Raw genomic sequence first — 19,348 nt, 5'->3', positions numbered from 1 at the left:
AGTTCTAGATTTCCCCACGAGGAGAAACATCCTCTCTGCATCTACCTTGTCGAGCCCCCTCAGTATCTTATATGTTTCAATAAGATCCCCTTTCATTCTTCTAAATTCTAATGAGTATAGGCCCAGCCTGCTCAACCTTTCCTCATAAGTCAACCCCCTCATCTCAGGAATTAACCTAGTGAATAAGGAGACCAAAAGTGTACGCAGTACTCAAGGTGTGGTCTCACCAATACCCTGTACAGTTATAGCAGGACTTCCCTGCTTTTATACTCCAACCCCCTTTGAAATAAAGGCCAACATTCCATTTGCCTGTTGGATTACTTGCTGTACCTACATGCTAACTTTTTGTGTTTCATGCACAAGGAACCCCAGGTCCCTCTGAACTGTAGCATTTTGTAATCTCCATTTAAATAATAATTTGCTTTTTTATTTTTCCTGCCAAAGTGTATAACCTCACACTTTCCCACATTATACTCCATCTGCCAAATGTTTGCCCACTCACTTAGCTTGTCTATATCCCTTTGTAGATTCTTTGAGTCCTCTGCACAACTTGCTTTCCCACCCATCTTTGTATCATCCGCAAACTTGGCAACATTACACTCAGTCCCTTCATCCATGTCATTAATGTAGATTGTAAATAGTTGAGGACCCAGCACCGATCCCTGTGGCACCCCACTAGTTACCGTTTGCCAACTGGAAAATGACCCATTTATCCCGACTCTCTGCTTTCTGTTAGCCAATTCTCTATCCATGCTAATATATTACCCCCAACTCTGTGAGCTCTTATCTTATGCAGTAGCCTTTTATGTGGCACATTATCGAATGCCTTCTGGAAATCCAAATACACCACATCCACTGGCTCACCTTTGTCCACCCTGCTCGTTACATCCTCGAAGAACGCCAGCAAATTTGTTAAACATGATTTCCCTTTCATAAAACCATGCTGACTCTGCTTCACTGCATTGTGATTTTCCAAATGCCCTGCTACTGCTTCCTTAATGAAGGATTCCAGCATTTTCCCAACAACAGATGAAAGGCTAACTGGTCTATAGTTTCCTGCTTTCTGTCTCCCTCTTTTCTTAAATAGGGGTGTTACATTTGTGGTTGGGGCCAGTGGTTATTGGTTAGGATTGGGGTTAGTGATTGGGGCTTGTTATTGGTTAGGATTGGGACTAGTGGTTGGGGCCAGTGGTTATTGGTTAGGATTGGGACTAGTGGTTGGGGCTTGTTATTGGTTAGGATTAGGGCTAGTGATTGGGGCTACTGGTTATTGGTTAGGATTGAGGTTAGTGGTTGGGGTTACTGGTTATTTGTTAGGATTGGGTTAGTGATTGGAGCTTGTTATTGGTTAGGATTGGGGTTAGTGGTTGGGGGTAGTCAATTGGAGGGTAGGCTTAGGAGTTAGTGATTAGGGTCAGAAACCACTATTAACAACACCAGTGTCACTGGACGCATCTTTTTTAATTTCATGTTTTTTAACCTCACAGAACAAGATGGAAAAATGCCTCATGAATTGTTCATTTGAGGAACCTTCTTTCTGGCTGGAGCCTGATTCTTTCCCTTCTTTCACATAGAAACATAGAAGATAGGAGCAGGAGTAGGCCATTCGGCCCCTCGAGCCTGCTCCGCCATTCAATGAGATCAGGGCTGATCATCCAAATTCAGTACCCTGTCCCTGCCTTCGCCCCATATCCCTTGATCCCTTTAGCCTTAAGAAATATATCCAACTCCTTCTTGAATATATTTAATGTATTGGCCTCCACTGCCTTCTGTGGTAGAGAATTCCACAGGTTCACCACTCTCTGGGTGAAGAAATTCCTCCTCATCTCTGTCCTAAATGGCTTACCCCTTATCCTCAGACTGTGACCCCTGGTTCTGGACTCCCCGGCCATCGGGAGCATCCTTCCTGCATCTAGTCTGTCCAGTTCAGTCAGAGTTTTATAAGTTTCAATGAGATCCCCTCTCATTCTTCTAAACTCCAACGAGTATAAGCCCAATCGACCCAATCTCTCCTCATACGTCATTCCTGCCATCCCAGGTATCAGTCTGGTGAATCTTTGCTGCACTCCCTCCATGGCAAGAACATCCTTCCTCAGATAAGGTGACCAAAACTGCACACAATACTCAAGGTGTGCTCTCACCAAGGCCCTGTACAACTGCAGCAAGACATCCTTCTTCTTGTACTCGAATCCTCTCGCTACGACGGTCAACATACCATTTGCCTTCTTAACCGTCTGCTGCACCTGCATGCTTACCTTCAGCGACTGGTGCACAAGGACACCCAGGTCTCGTTGCACTTCCCTTTCTCCCAATCTATTGCCATTCAGATAATAATCTGCCTTCCTGTTTTTGCCACCAAAGTGGATAACCTCGCATTTATCCACGTTATATAGAATTTTGGAAGATGACAACCAATGCGTCCACTATCCCAATGACCACCTCTTTCAAAACCCTAGGATGCAGATCATCCGGTCCTTGGGATTTATCGACTTTTAGTCCCATTAATTTTGCTGGTACTGTTTTTTTACTAATAATAATTTCTTTAAGTTCCTCATTCTCGCCACACCCTTGGTTTTCTCGTATTTCTGTGAGGTTTTCTGTGTCTTCCTCCGTGAAGACAGAAACAAAGTATTTACTTAAATTTCTCTTCCATTTCCTCATTCCCCATTATAAATTCCCCCGTCTCTGACTGTAAAGGACCTACATTTACCTTCGCCAGTCTTTTCCTTTTTACATACCTATAGAAGATTTTACAATCTGTTTTTATATTTTTTGCTAGTTGGTGCTCATATTCCATTTTCCCTTTCTTTATCAATTTCTTGGTCCCCCTTTGCTGATTTCTAAAATGATCCCAATCCTCAGGCTGACTGCTTTTTCTGGCAACTTTATAAGCTTCCTCCTTTGACTTAATACTAGCTTTAATTTCTTTTGTTAGCCATGGTTGGATCACTTTTCCTTTGGGGTTTTTATGCCCGAGAGGAATATATGTTTGTTGCAAATTATGCATTATTTTCTTGAATGTTAGCCATTGTATGTCCACCTTCATACCTTTTAGTGTTGTCTCCCAAACTACCATGGCCAACTTGTCCCTCATACCCTTGTAGTTTCCTCCGTTTAGATTGAAGACCTTAGTTTCAGATTGGACTACATCACTCTCAAACTTAATGTAAACTTCAATCATATTATGGTCACTTGTCCCTAAAGGCCCCTTTACCACAAGATTATTGATTAGCCCTTTCCCATTACACAGTACCAGATCCAGAATAGCCTGTTCCCTGGTTGCTTCCTCCACATTCTGATCCAGGAAACCATCTCGCATGCATTCCAAGAATTCGTCCTCCATTAGTGGTAATTTGATTTGCCCAGTCAATATGTCGATTAAAGTCCCCCATGATTACCGTATTGCCCTTGTTACATGCACTTCTAATCTCTTGATTGATACTGTGCCCTGCATTACCATTACTGTTTGGTGGCCTATACACAACTCCCACCAATGTTTTCCACCCTTTGCTGTTTCTTAGCTCCACCCAAACTGATTCCAGTTCTACATCACGATCTGCCAAGCCAAGATCTTTTATCTCTACCGTACCAATCTCATTCCTTATTAACAGTGCTACGTTACCTCCTTTTCCTTTTTGTCTGTCCTTCCTAAATGAGTACCCTGAAACATTCAGTTCCCAGCTTACCCTGTGAGAATATAGAATGCAAAAATAAGGTAACAACTCGCTCCGCATGGCCAAGGACCCTGCCAACCTAAAATGGAGGACCCTGTTAGCCTAAAATGGTGGTGCAATGTCGACATCGCTGAGTCACTTGCATATTGTAAGAGATGATCATGTTAACTCGGGAAAAGCTAAACTGATCTGTGGCTGCTAATATGGCTGGCACCCACGATGTCACACCTTGCTGGTGGAAACAGTGTAGGGCGGAGTGCAGAGGATATACAGACAATAGGCGATCAGAAAACACATTACCATTATTGAAAACGCATTACCATACTGATTAGGTGATCGTGAAACCATTACCCGCATATTTCCTAAACTATAAACCATTCAATGAAATGTGACTTCTTTATTTCAAACTGCCAGGCCAGGAAATCAATTTAAATGTGTACGTGCCCAGCTCGGGATTGGTGCAGACTGTAAGATGTGTTAATGTCTTTTCAAAAGTAAAGTATAATAATGTGACCCACTGTATGAAAGATTGCTTGCTCTGGTGGAACCTGTCGAGACTCTGCTGGAGTCAGAACTGTGCTGTATCAGAGTAAGTCTCCCGGGACGACAGAATAAAACAACTGTTGAACTAAACCAGTATTCGACTCAGTGTTTGTACTGAACCAGATTGAGGACCAAAAAATCCGTTTCAACATTTGGTGTCAGAAGTGGGATCTCAACGGACGATCACCAAGAATTCGCGAAATTAAGAGCCGAACTAGTTTTGGACGTGAGAGGAGGAAATGGGCCCCCGGAGTGAGTATGTTTAAATTTACCACTTCGGTTTTCCTCTGATCCGTAAGTCCGATAAAAGTTTTGCCACTCGCTAATTCTTGTGTGGTGTCCCGACGAGATCTGGGTCAATCTGGCGAATACTGTGTAAACTTAGGAAATAAGTATCCAAGTCGGGTAAAGCGCCGGCCTCGTATTTCACTTGGCCCGCTCAGGCTCCGATTGGACTAAAAAGTAGATAAGTGATTTTAAAGAAAGAGAAAAGGAATACTTGAAAGAAAGTAAAAAGAGAGAGTCGGGGACTCTAGAGCTATAGCAACTTGTACTCGGGGAGTGCAAGATAAGGGTCGTATAAGTAAAATAATTAGGCTAAGAATACCTGTACCAGGCGGTGACAGAGGCTAAATTTACGATTTGAATAATTAGGCTAAGAATACCTGTACCAGGTGGTGACAGAGGCTAAGAATACCTGTACCAGGCGGTGACAGAGGCTAAAATTACTATTTGACTATAGACGACTCACTGTGTTTTTGTTAAGTCTAAGTGTTGTACTGTGTTTTTGTTAAGTCTAAGTATTGTAAGTATTGTAGTGTTGCGTTTCATTTTGTGTGCCGGTATCCGTGAAATATATAAGACACGTGCAAAAAGTAACTCGAATCCTGAAAAAGAACCCTTAGTGTAAGAGAACCATGGGTAATTACCTAGATACCACAAGTGATGAGGGCAGTGCCTTACAAACCTTATGTGACAAATACCCGGACAAAGCCCAACAATTGAGACAACTCTCAGGGGGTTTAAATAAAAAGTTAGGCAGCGAACAATGGCCACTAGGGGGTCCCAAAAGCTTAGAAACGGTTAAACAAGCTCAAGAAGTGATTTGGAAAAAGAATATGGGAAGTAAGACTAAGAAACTAATTGGACTCTGGCGACAGTATTGCCAAGAAATTAAAGACAGTTCCCTATTAGCCAGCTGGCAAGAGAACGCTGTTAAGTTAGGAATAAAGCTAACTGAAGGAGGGAATCCTAAACCCATTGAAATACTTAAGAAAGAATGTGCACATGAGAAAAGGTCAAAATCTGAAATGGCGCCAGATAAAAAGGATAAAAATGAACTACGTAGTTCAATGGTTGGCCTTAGGTTGAAAGAGGGAGACGGAACAGATGAGGACTTAAACAATTGGACAATTAGAACTCCTACCGCGCCACCTCCTCAGCCACCCCAATATAATAACATTTATCCCGACCAACCTCTTGCAAATCAGACTGGCTTGATCCCTATTACGTCCGTTACCAGTCCACCGACACCCTCCCTTACTGTCCCAAGTCACTCCCCAATCACGCCGATTTCTGATGTTTATATAGACCCTGTTGCTTGTCGAACCCGATCGAAAGATCCAACAAATCCCAAGAAAGACGTGAAACCGGGGAATACCCCTAGTCTGAATTGGCAGAAGAAGAAACGTAGACCCAGACAATTAGTACAACATAAACCAGCAAAAGCAGATGACACTGACTCATGTAGTGACCTTACTGATTCTGAAGACAACCTTTCACCCTTAAACAGTTCCGACTCAGAACCCGAAATTAGCCTTACTAAACCAAAATGAACGCCCAGAAATCTGCCGGTAAGAACAATGCCAAACCCGAATGCAGCGGCTGCCGCAGCCATCCCCACCATAGATGTATTTTTCCCTTGGAAACCTAATGAGATAATGGCTATCCTAACCGGTATGCCAGACAGGAAAAAGGCGCCGGCTAGGTTTGTGGACTTTCTTCGAACCACGATACAGGTGTACAATGCAGACTCCCGAGATCTATGGGCTTTGATTCAACAAGTTTTAACTCCTTCCGAACACACTAGATTTTTGGAACGCCTGACTCACCCTAATCATGCCGCTTTAGAGGCCGCCCACGCCCTCACAGCTGATAGGGAGCGACGCATGTTTGCAGCACTCAATGCTACACTCCAAAAACCTATATCTAATGTCCTAGATACTAAGCCAAAGAAAGATGAGGGACCTGAGGAATTTTTGGAAAGATTCTGTGAGGTTTATCAGGGACAGTCAGGGGACACCAATTACCAAGCAGGAGCCAATTCACCCCAATTCTGCGCCATTCTGATGAACTGTCTCCCGGCTGCTGTGGCGACAGCCGTTAAAACCAATAATATGAACTGGGCAGAAAATACTCCAACTCAAATGGCTAGAGCCGTAAAGTATCATTGGAAAGAGAGTAAAGGTTCGGAGAACCAACCCCAGAAGACAGTAAAAACAGAATAGGTCGTGAAGGAAGTCCCAATTCAACCACACACGATAGACAAGACAGGGTATCAGATGGAACCTCAATACTGTAACCCTGGAGGGGTAGACTCTCAGAATTATGGATATTACCCTCATCCAAACGGCTTCAATGCTACTGCATACGGCCAACCCTACGCCACTCCACAACAGAATTACGGAGGTGGAGGAAGGGGTAGAGGACAAGGACGGGGATACCAAGGTCAAAGACAAGGGCAGTGTTATAACTGTGGAAAGGATGGACATTGGGTCAGAGACTGCCCATCCTTAGCCTCTGGAGACCCACCTAGGAGAGGCAGGGGAGGATGGAGAAGAAACAGAGGAGGACCTAGAGGCAGGGGAGGATATACCAATTTCTCCCAGAATAATCCATTCCCACAGAATTGACTAGCTAATCTAGTGACCAGCAGTTCACAGTCGGCCCAAGAACCCTTATTAATGTTGCAAATCCAGGATCAATGGTACCCCTTTTTAGTAGACACTGGAGCCGCCATGTCCTCTGTCCAATCGGACCTTAAACTTCCCCGATCCAACAAGACCCAGGAATTATCAGGCTTCCAAGGTCAAAGGACCAAGTATGCTATGTCAGAACCAGTTCAGGTGACCTACAAAAATCAATCTGCAACCCACCAATTTGTAATAACTACTGGCTTGGACTGCAATTTAATGGCCAGAGACTTACTATGTGCATTCCAACTCAAACTTGATTGTGGTGATGAAGGAATAGCAATAGGACATTGGGCAAATAAAAGGCAATGTTATGTTTCGACTACACCTCAATGGTGGTCACTCAACCTCAATGCATCCTCCTATCATGTGACACTGGCATATGATCGAAGTGGAAAGGATAGGACCCTTGAGGAGTATTTTAAAAATCAGGAAGGTACGGAATGGACAATCTACCTCAAGGCTGTAGTAACTGGACCTGAGGGAAAAGCAGAGTTTGTGCAGGTCCCCTTACACTTGTGGAAGCAGCCTTCGACAGTGGCCCCTCATATCACGCGGGAAGTTAACCAGTCTTTCCACGCCAAAGATTTGGGGCCCATGGTAAAACGAGCGATCGATCAGGCAAACCCTGAATGCCACCAGCCGCAACAGTTACCCGGAGGTCTGATGGTCCAATTTTACCAAAACCCTGAGACTAGCCTGACAGTGGTGCACCGTCATGTAGGGAAAGATATACTGGAGTATGTGAATCCCCAGGTATGGGCCGAAGACCCAACGCATGTAGGTCTAACCGGCATACAACCCATTGAGATCCCAGTGAAGGAAAATGTGACCTTGCCAACGGTACGACAATACCCTTTGAAGCAGCAAGCTATTCCGAGTATAGATAGACTCATTAAGGGATTGTTGGAGCAGGGAATTTTGGTAACATGCCAATCCAGTTGTAATACACCCATCCTAGCTGTTCCGAAAACTGGTAAGCCTGACCAGTATCGCCTAGTGCAGGATTTACGAACAATAAATGCAATTGTTCAGCCACTTCATGCACTGGTACCTAATCCAGCACACATCTTGGCCTCGATACCTGCTGATGCTAAAGTTTTTGCGGTAGTCGACCTCCAGCATGCCTTTTTCTCCCTGCCACTGGCCGCTACTAGCCAATACCTTTTTGCCTTCACGTACAATGGCCAGCAGTATACGTGGACTCGATTACCCCAGGGCTTTGTGAATTCACCCACCCTGTTTTCGCGGTGCCTTCAACAGCAATTACAGACACTGACATTAAATCGTGGCTCTAATCTGATCCAGTATGTGGATGACCTTCTCATTGCCAGCCCTGATGAGCTAAGTAACAGAGAGGACACTATTCAGTTGTTGAACTATCTCTCAGAATTGGGATATGTGGTATCTCCAGCTAAAGTACTAGTGGCTAAGAAGACAGTTAAATTTCTTGGAGTTATGTTATCAGCAGAGAACCGCAGTCTGGAAACCAGTAGAATACAGCCAATATGCGAGACACCAGCCCCTAAAACGGCCAAACAAGTCAGACAGTGGCTGGGAATGGTTAATTATTGTCGACAGTGGATACCTAATATTGCAGTATTAACCAAACATCTGACTCCCTACACGGCTAAAGAGGGAGAGTTTGAGCTGGAACTAGAGGCACAGCAGGCATTTGAGGAATTAAAACAGGATCTGGTCCAAGCACCAGCCCTGGGACGACCCCTGCACGATAGACCATTCCAGTTATACTGCACAGTAATGAACGATTGCTCAACAGCAGTCCTGACCCAGAAGCATGGAGATAAGCATCGACCGGTAGCTTATTATTCATCAAAAATGGATCCGGTAGCTTTAGGACATCCCTATTGCACCCAGATCCTTACAGCCGTCTACAACAGTCTACAGTCAGCCGCTAACATGACACTTCAGCAGGATATTACTGTGTATAGCTGTCACTCAGTCACTGCGTTACTGGGGCAATTGCAGACCCAACACCTGACTACCGCCAGGCAAAATAAGTATGAAATATACTTACTGAACAATCCTAGGCTTACATTTAAACACTGTAGCACTATCAACCCTGCCAGTTTCATTGCAAACCCGCCTTCCGAGAGTGATGAACCAAGCCATGATTGCTTACACCTCATTAAGGATGATACCTCAGTCCGACCTGATTTGTTTGACACTCCTATTACGGATCCCGGTATTACCATGTATACGGATGGCAGTTCTTCAATTGATGACATGGGAAAACGAATTTCTGGTTATGCAATTGTAAATCAGGAAGGTGTCACCTTAGAATCAGCAGCCTTTGAATCCCCTTTTTCTGCCCAGCAAGCCGAACTGTTTGCACTCATACGAGCTTGTACTTTCGGAGAAGGATTACGAATCAATGTATATACAGACTCTAGATATGCCTTTGGAGTAGTTCACGACTTTGGACAATTGTGGAAAAATAGAGGATTTCTAACCTCCTCGGGCAGTCCGATCTCACACCGTCAGTTAGTCTCAGATCTCTTGCAAGCCCTTTTACTCCCCAAACAGATAGCTGTGATTAAATGCTCTGCCCATACCACTGGCCAAAACCCAGTAGATATAGGAAACCGCCGCGCTGATGAGGCAGCCAAAATTGCTTCTAGGAGTCACCAAATGATTGTGCCCCGAATTATGAGGCAGACTAAAAATTCCAACAAGAATCAGTCTACCTCGGAAAAACTAATGCCAACCATCCAAGAGGTGATTAAGTTGCAGGAGGACGCTCCTGATAGTGATAAGCATTTGTGGGGAGAATTGGGATGTGTATATAACCCTTTATCAAAACTCTGGACTACTCCCGCGGAACAGACTTGCATGTCTGATGAGTTAGCTCTTTGGGTTATTGAATGTGTACACTTTGCAACTCATTGTGGTGCCAGGGCAGTGAGTGATGTGCTTCTAAGTACTTGGTGGCATCCAAGGCTTCAAGCAATAGCACAGAACATTAGCGATCGATGCCTGACTTGTCAACAACACAACCCTGGAAAGGGAGTGCCTTGCGAATGGGGAAAAACCCCTTTACCTGAGGGTCCCTTTGAGACCCTGCAAATGGACTACATTGAGTTGGAAAGATGTCAGTGTTACAAATACGTACTTGTCATTGTAGATGTATTTAGTAAATGGATCGAGGCATATCCAACCACAGACAATAAAGCCTCTACTGTTGTTAAGGTATTGCTGAGAGAGATCATACCTCGGTATGGTATTCCAACTCGGTTAAGTTCTGACAACGGTCCTCACTTCACTGCCGAAGTGAACAAGGAACTTTGTAGCCAGTTGAACATTCATCAGCAATTGCATTGTGCTTATCGACCACAGGCTGCAGGACTTGTCGAAAGAACCAATCAGACTCTGAAGAACAAACTTGCTAAACTGGTAGCCGAAACCGGCTTAACCTGGTTGAAATTGCTTCCTGTGGCTCTCTTTCAGATCCGCACCACACCCGCGGGTAAAGCACGACTTACCCCTGCTGAGATTATCTATGGTAAACCACTCAAGACTCCCTGGAACCAAAATGCTGCTACAACGGTGCATTTTCACCATATGACTGAAGAAATGACGACCTATGTCTTGGCTCTTACTAAGGTTTTACGTGGGCTGCATTCACAAGTCCGTGCTGCATATGGTGAACTTCCTGACTTATCTGGTTCTCTAAAAATTGAACCAGGTTCGTATGTGATGGTTAAGAACTGGACTCGTAAAAGTCTAGATCCAAGGTGGGAAGGTCCATATCAGGTCTTACTAACAACCCCGACTGCAGCTAAGGTCGAGGGAAGAAGCGCATGGGTGCACTTCCACCATTGTAAATTGATTGGAGAAACCAATCAAAAGGGGGGGAGATAATCAGTAGATTTCAGTACAGTATAGAGTAGATTTTACGAACAATCATTAATTTTATTTTAATTGATAAGAGACTACAGAACTCACGCTCGGCCTTGATAAAGGTGACTGCAGTTTTACGAGGTCTGGTGTTGTGTTTGGATTGTTTTGGCCTGCCAAAATCCTACTTTTATTATACTTATTATACGATTTCTAATTTTTAATTTTTAAAATTTTAGCTTTAAGTTTTTAACTTTGGATCTTGTGTAAGCAGTTTGTTTTCCAGATTAATAACTAATAAGTCGCATTGATTGATCACGGAGGATCAAGATGAGGACCTTATTACTGCTTCTGAGCGTTATCCTGCTCGCGGGCGGGGCGTTCAATCGACTGAAGAAATGTGCCGAAGAGATATTCTCCAGTGCAAAGACAAGAATCTTAAAGCTTTCGGATCCTGGAACGTGACTAAATGGGACTTCTGTAATGGACTATTAAAAAAGGAAATCATCAGAAGAAGAAATTGAATTACTAAATATAGAGGGTGAAGCGAGTGAGATGGTAAAGGAGCAAGTTGAGAAGGAATTAATGGAGGAGGAGTATAATAGACTCAATAAAGTAGAGATGAACCAGTAGGATGAAGCCCAGAATCACAGGGTACCTTAGATGGTTATCATGGAATGATAAAAGGGGGGAATGAGAATATAGAATGCAAAAATAAGGTAACAACTCGCTCCGCATGGCCAAGGACCCTGCCAACCTAAAATGGAGGACCCTGTTAGCCTAAAATGGTGGTGCAATGTCGACATCGCTGAGTCACTTGCATATTGTAAGAGATGATCATGTTAACTCGGGAAAAGCTAAACTGATCTGTGGCTGCTAATATGGCTGGCACCCACGATGTCACACCTTGCTGGTGGAAACAGTGTAGGGCGGAGTGCAGAGGATATACAGACAATAGGCGATCAGAAAACACATTACCATTATTGAAAACGCATTACCATACTGATTAGGTGATCGTGAAACCATTACCCGCATATTTCCTAAACTATAAACCATTCAATGAAATGTGACTTCTTTATTTCAAACTGCCAGGCCAGGAAATCAATTTAAATGTGTACGTGCCCAGCTCGGGATTGGTGCAGACTGTAAGATGTGTTAATGTCTTTTCAAAAGTAAAGTATAATAATGTGACCCACTGTATGAAAGATTGCTTGCTCTGGTGGAACCTGTCGAGACTCTGCTGGAGTCAGAACTGTGCTGTATCAGAGTAAGTCTCCCGGGACGACAGAATAAAACAACTGTTGAACTAAACCAGTATTCGACTCAGTGTTTGTACTGAACCAGATTGAGGACCAAAAAATCCGTTTCAACACCTGCAACCATGTCTCTGTAATGGCAATTGCATCTTACCCATTTACTGTACATCTATTAGTGCCATTAATTCAGCCACCTTGTTGCAAATGCTACGTGCATTTAGATAAAGTGCCTTCACCTTTGCCTGTTTAATATTTTTCTGCACATTGACCCTCTTTACTGTTGGCCTTTGTTTCTGCTCCCTACTAGTTTTACAGCCAGTATTTACAGAGGCTGGGACACAGAAAAGCGTCTCATTAAAATCACGGATATATTTGTTCACACAAACCAACAGCCACAAAATACTGAGTAATTTCTCCTTCATTTACGGAATCTCCCTGACCAGTCCCCATTTCTCCTCCATTTACAGACGCTCCCTGACCAGTCCCCATTTCTCCTCCATTTACAGATGCTCCCTGACAAGTCACCATTTCTCCTCCATTTACAGACGCTCCCTGACCAGTCACTATTTCTCCTCCATTTACAGACGCTCCCTGACTCACTTCCTGTCTGTCCCGGAGTTTGGCGCTTTGTTGAGATTCGGGCCGGAGTGAAACGGGAACCCGCGGGTGGGGGCGGATAATGTTCACTGCTCTTATAATCGGGCCTGGGGCCGCACTCGGGGTGTGTGAAGCCCGCGTCTCCCCGGGGTTCATGAACCCACCTCCATCTGACCTGCTGCAGCCTCGCCACCCGCGCATGCTCAGCTCACCTTCTGTTGTTCAGGTTTAAAGGTCAAGCCCCGCCCCTCGGGCTCCCCGATTAGTTGGAGGACCCGCCGCCCGCTCGCACCTCCAGCCCCGCCCCGCTCGCTCCCTATTGGTCGGAAGCTCGCATCAATCAGGCCGCGGGCCCTTGTCACGTGTCCCTCGCCGGGCGGAGCTGCAGGTCGGCGGGCGCGGGGTCGACAGATTAATGAACTGCGGGTAGGCCGCGCCGCAGTGTTTATGAAGTTGGTGGAGGGAGCGGGTTCATGAACCCCGGGGGGACGCGGGCTGCTCACACCCCGACTGCGGCCCCAGGCCCCATTATTAAAACGCTCAACATTATCCGCTTCACACATACCCGGGGTGGGCCTCAGGCCCCGAACAAGAGCCTCCCGGCCGGGCGTTTACCCCGAGCGGGCGGCAGCTGCGGGGCTTTCTCCCGGTGACAGGCCCGGGGGTAACGGCCGCCATCTTGAGAGGCTCAGGGGGCTGCAGGGCGCATGCGCGGCCCCCTTGGCCAGGAACCAGGAGGAGAGAATCTTGTCCATTTCTATCCTGGACTTTCAGTGATGGCTTTTCTAAACTCCTTTTACAGGCTGTGAGAAGGGCAGCATTTACACACCGCAAACTCAAACCAAACATCACATCAAGATCTGACAGAGTCACTCCATTCATCAGGACCCAAATATCATCGGCCTTTGAATGTGGAAGGAGAAATGTTTGTTCTGTCTGTGGGAAAAGATTTCAAACATCATTGAGACTGGAAAAGCACCGAGACACACACACCCGAGTGAGAGTGTTCCAGTGCACTGACTGTGGAAAGAGCTTTAACCAGTTACACAGCCTGAAAAAACATCGCACCATTCACTGCGGGGAGAAACCGTACACGTGTTGTGTGTGTGGACAAGGCTTTAACCGATCGTCCAACCTGGAGAGACACAAGGACACCCGCACCACGGACAATCCGTGGAAATGTGGGGATTGTGGGAAGGGATTCAATTACCTGTCTGAGCTGGAATCTCATCGATGCAGTCACACCGGGGAGAGGCTGTTCATCTGCTCCGTGTGTGGGAAAACATCACTTGTTTCCCACTTGGTGCAAAAAGAATATATTAATGGCAACAATTCATTTGAGTTGATTTGAAATAGTTTAGTTCATCAATTGAATCATGTTTCTCTCATTGTATTTCCCAACTCAGATTCATGGCCTCATTTTCTTCCTCTGAGCCCCTGAACCTCATCTGGCAGCGTAATGTGGGTGAGTGGTGATTGATGGCCCTGGGAACCAATAGGAAGAGAGCTCAGAGGCTGGAGGGCCAAGGGAGCAGCAAGTTCGGCAACCGATCGCGGTGTTTGATTGCCGGAACCTGAGTCGGGTGAGTCAGTGTGAACCCGTTAAATAATTTATCTTTCATAACTTAAATTCAGATTTCATTTGTCAACAGAGCAGTTTAACATTTGTCAGTATTTTGTGTCCCTGGAGTTTCTATTATGAGTTTCAGACACTTCAGTGCCAAGTGGACCAGGTGTTTACAACCCTCTTAATAAGGAGAAACTGACTCCAGTGTCAGAAGGGTCGGTAACCAGAGGACTCAGATTTAATGTAATTGTCAAAAGAACCAGCGGCGACATGAGGAAAGAATTTAAGCAGCGAGTTGTTTTGACCTGGAAGGCACTGCCTGAATTGGTGGTGGAAGCAGATTCAATGGCAACTTTCAAAGGGGAATTGGAGAACGACTTGAATTGGGAAACAAATTGCGGGTCTGTGGGGATAAAGCAGAGGAGTGGGCCTAAATTCAAAGAGCTGGCGCTGGGACAATGGGCCGAAGGGCTGTACCATTCTCTGATTCTATGAACTCTGCATTTCTCCAATTCTGGCCTGTTGTTCATCCCCCACTTCCTTCGCTCAACCATTGGTGGCCGTGCCGTCAGTTGCCTCGGCCCTAAGGTCAAATTTTGCCTGATTACGCTCTTGTGAAGCACCTTGGAACATTTTACTACGTTAAAGGCGCTATGTAAATGCAAGTTGTTGCTGTGCTACCATTGGTCTCAGCTTTTCCTGACAGAATCAGCCAGGGACGGCGGCTGTGCTGCTCCCCATGGTCGAAATGCTGGCAGCTCGCTGTATCGGCTCACAGCTCAGACTTGCCATTGGCGAGGTACTGGAGGACAAAGAGTGACTGGGGCCCAACCCCACCATCACGCAGCACCTTCAGGAGAGAAAGGGAGAAAAATCCAAATTTCTATCCTGACTTTTGTAAACTGCTTTTACAGGGCATTAGAAGGGGAGGATCTGCAGATGAGAAACTCAAACCAAACATCACGTCAAGATCTGAGAGAGTGACACGAATCAGCAGGACCTGAATATCATCAGCCTTTGAATGTGGAAGGAGAAATTTTTCTCTGTTCTGTCTGTGGGGAAAGATTTCAAACATCAGAGTGACTGGAAAAGCACCGAGACACACACACCCGAGTGAGAGTGTTCCAGTGCACTGACTGTGGAAAGAGCTTTAACCAGTTACACAGCCTGAAAAAATATTTGCACCATTCACAGCGGGGAGAAACCGTACACGTGTTGTGTGTGGACGAGGCTTCAACTGATCATCCAACCTGGAGAGTCACAATGGCACCCGCACCACAGCGAAACCGTGGAAATGTGGGGACTGTTGGAAGAGATTCAGTTCCCCATCGAAGTTGGAAACTCATCGACGCAGTCACACCGGGGACAGACCGTTCACCTGCTCCGTGTGTGAGAAAGGATTCACTCATTCATCCAACCTTCTGAGACACCAGCGAGTTCACACTGGGGAGAGGCTATTCACCTGCTCCCTGTGTGAGAAGGGATTCACTCAGAGATCCAGCTTGCTGATACACCAGCGAGTTCACACTGGGGAGAGGCCGTTCACCTGCTCCATGTGTGGGAAGAGATTCACTCGTTCATCTGAGCTTGTGAAACACCAGCACATTCACACTAGAGAGAGGCTGTTCACCTGCTGCATGTGTGAGAACAGATTCACTCGTTCATCGGAGCTTCTGAGACACCAGCGAGTTCACACTGGAGAGAGGCCGTTCACCTGCTCCACATGTGGGAAGGGATTTGATCGACCATCCAAACTTCTGACACACCAGCGCATTCACACTGGGGAGAGGCCGTTCACCTGTTCCGTGTGTGAGAAGGGATTCATCAATTCATCCGATGTTCTGACACACCAGCGAGTTCACACTGGGGAGAGACCATTCACCTGCTTTGTGTGTGGGAAGGGGTTCACTCGGCCATCGCACCTCACTGAACACCAACTTGTTCACACAGATAAAAGACCTTTTAAATGCTCTGACTGTGAGAAGAGCTTTAAAAGCACAAAAGATCTGCTGATACACCAGTGTGTTCACACTGAGAGAGGTCGTTCACCTGCTTTGAGTGTGGGAAGGGATTCACTCAGTCATCCCACCTGCTGTCACACCAGCGAGTTCACACTGGGGAGAGGCCGTACACCTGCTTTGAGTGTGGGAAGGGATTCATTCAGTCATCCACCCTGCTGAGACACCAGCGAGTTCACAAGTGACTGCAGGGGTTGGATTCTGCCGTTATTGCTGCTGTTAATCACATCCAGACTGAACCATGTTCATTCTGACAGTTGGGGTTTGTTTCTGATGACAATAACTCCTTTAACTGGGCTGGAGATTAATATCCTGGATATCTGTCAAATAAATCAGCTTTGTTTTAAACACATTGTGGTAGATTTTCGTCTTTCCCACCTGAGTGTTTAGCATCACCTGGCTGGAGCTCAGAAAGGACAATCTGGGGGAGGATCGTACGGCGGGAACAGAACTTCAGCCTGGACACAGTCCTTCAGGGCCACACTGAGGGGCAAACGGCACTTTGGTCTTTCTCGTCTCTCTTCACTGACAACAAAGTTGCCGTGCGGGTTAATCTTGAGGCGTGTAAGAAATGTGTCCCAGCCGCTCTCTTCCATGGTTCAGAGCTCCTAGGCATGGAACAGAAGGATCCTTTACAACTGTGTTTAGAGTCAGGAAGAACAACGGTGAATGCTGGAACTGTGCTGTCAAATCAGAGATTGGTGTCAAACTGCGATCTGTTCCTGACTGAAAGTGAAATGGCAGGTTTAAGTTTGCAGTCTAAAAATGACTGGTAATCATTTGACATGTTTGTGTGACAGTCCTGAGTCTACCATTTTAAGGCAGGCGTTAACCCGTTTAAAATACAACTGTTTAAAATAAATTGGTTAAATTCTGCATTAAAATAGCAGGGGGAGGAGTTCACAGGAGCCTGTTAACTGCTGGTACAATTATACAACAGACATTTGATCTCCAGGTAAAGAAGGACCTGCAGCGTGTTTCCAGGAATTCCCTGTTTTATTGATGTGTGTGTTAGACACCAGGATAACTAAAAATACACGACCCGGAACATCCACGGGGGTGTGATCCCGACAGTTACTCTGGGATCACTCCTGCTGTGGAACTCCACCACTGACCCTGCTGAAGGTTGTAGGCTCAGGGAGTGGGGCCTCCAGGAGTGGACGGTAAGAAAGCTGGGTTTTGTTAGAAGATCAGATTTAACATGAAATAGAGTCATAAAAGTAAAGACTTGCTTAGTTTTATGTACATGTATGTTTAATATTAGTGGACTTTGTATTAAAGACCCATGTCTAGTGAACTATTAGCTTGTAATCACCTCAGACAGAACAGGTTCTAATTATCCCTTTTAAGCTGAAACAGACCTCGTGTGAACAGAACCAGCAGAGCTGAGAACTCTGCCTGCGTGGACTGAGCGGAACCGTGAAGGCCATTTGTTTCTTGAAGTGCCCCAGTAAAAGCAAACTCTAACATTGTTCTGACTCGCAGATTCCTCGTAGCTCCAATGAACAGGAAGCGGTTACTCGATGAAACCTAAACAGCCATCCAATGGAATGCTTTGTTTGATAAATGTTTTTCAGCTCAATGGTTTGATTGGCCAAGGTAACCAGGGTCACATGGGCTGTACCTGATTGGGCTTTAAATACAGGAACAGTTTGCAGCTCAGGTCAGAGAGCACCCCGGGAAGAAGAAAGCTGACGGCTACAGCCAAGGTGGAACATCCTTCGGGCTGTCCCTGGAGAGGGAGCACGCAGTGTCCGCCGGGACGCTGGAGGCCTTCCGTGACCGGTGGGCACCGGGGGGACTGGAGTCAATTGTCAACACCAGCAACAGTATTCGGATCTGATTTAATTATAATTTGGAGTTGATTGTTTGTGCCCCTTTAAAAAGGGGGCTCTCTGGGTAATGTGACATCGATTGATGACAATGTCATTCTAATTGGCCTTTTAAAAGAGTCGAACATCCTTTCGTGCCTCCCAGGCTTGGCAATTATCAAAGTCTGAGTTCATGGATACAGCTTGTTAGATTATGAGTCTTGCTATATAAATGTAATATTGTAAGAATGTTACAAGAAGTATTCCTTTGTAGAATCTCCCATATGAATATTTTGCACACATTTAGTATAGGAGTTATATTATTGTGGAATCTACATATTAAAAATAAAGCCTGTGCTCAGGGGATTAAGGTGTGTTTCATTGGAGATCTCAAACTCAACTAGGAATAGCGTAAAAGCTCATCAGGATTGTAAATAACTTCAGTCTGACATACACCGGAGATTGGTGTCAGTGACTGTGGGGCTGGTTTATATCAGACAGGAGGAGATTGGTGTCAGTGTCTGTTGGACTGGGTTATATCAGGCAGGAGGAGATTGGTGTCTGATTGTGGAGCTGGTTTATATCAGACAGGAGGAGATTGGTGTCATTGACTGGGGTTGGTTTATGTCAGACAGGAGGTGATTAGTGTCAGTGACGGGTTGGTTTATATCAGACAGGAGGAGATTGGTGTCAGTGACTGTGGGGCTGGTTTATATCAGACAGGAGGAGATTGGTGTCAGTGACTGTGGGGCTGGTTTATATCAGACTGGAGGAGATTGGTGTCAGTGACTGGGGCTGGTTTATATCAGACTGGAGGAGATTGGTGTCAGTGACTGCGGGGTTGGTTTATATCAGACAGGAGGAGATTGGTGTCAGTGTCTGTGGGACTGGGTTATATCAGGCAGGAGGAGATTGGTGCCTGATTGTGGAGCTGGTTTATATCAGACAAGAGGAGATTGGTGTCATTGACTGGGGTTGGTTTATGTCAGACAGGAGGTGATTAGTGTCAGTGACGGGTTGGTTTACGTCAGACAGGACGAGATTGGTGTCAG

The 19,348-nt window shown here is 45.6% G+C and overlaps 1 protein-coding gene across 4 annotated transcripts in view; it reads left to right on the top strand.

The window, feature by feature from the left end:
• Positions 1-18,662, top strand: part of LOC147118498 (uncharacterized) — a 52,665-nt gene extending 34,003 nt beyond the window's left edge. Inside the window, exons 1-3 of one of the 4 annotated variants that reach the window (XM_085984445.1) lie at positions 13,231-13,326; positions 14,307-14,365; positions 15,382-18,662. In XM_085984445.1, coding sequence (XP_085840571.1) covers positions 16,021-16,647 — 627 coding nt within the window. In that variant the 5' untranslated portion in view covers positions 13,231-13,326; positions 14,307-14,365; positions 15,382-16,020 and the 3' untranslated portion in view covers positions 16,648-18,662. The other 3 variants (XM_085984442.1, XM_085984444.1, XM_085984443.1) reach the window with 3 other exon arrangements.
• The last annotated feature ends 686 nt before the right edge of the window (positions 18,663-19,348 follow it).

The sequence above is a fragment of the Somniosus microcephalus genome, chromosome 4 (assembly GCF_052327205.1).
Source record: "Somniosus microcephalus isolate GS21.2 chromosome 4, FLI_Smic_1.0, whole genome shotgun sequence".
NCBI classification, from domain to species: domain Eukaryota; kingdom Metazoa; phylum Chordata; class Chondrichthyes; order Squaliformes; family Somniosidae; genus Somniosus; species Somniosus microcephalus.
This window is presented reverse-complemented; position numbering and strand designations above follow the sequence as displayed.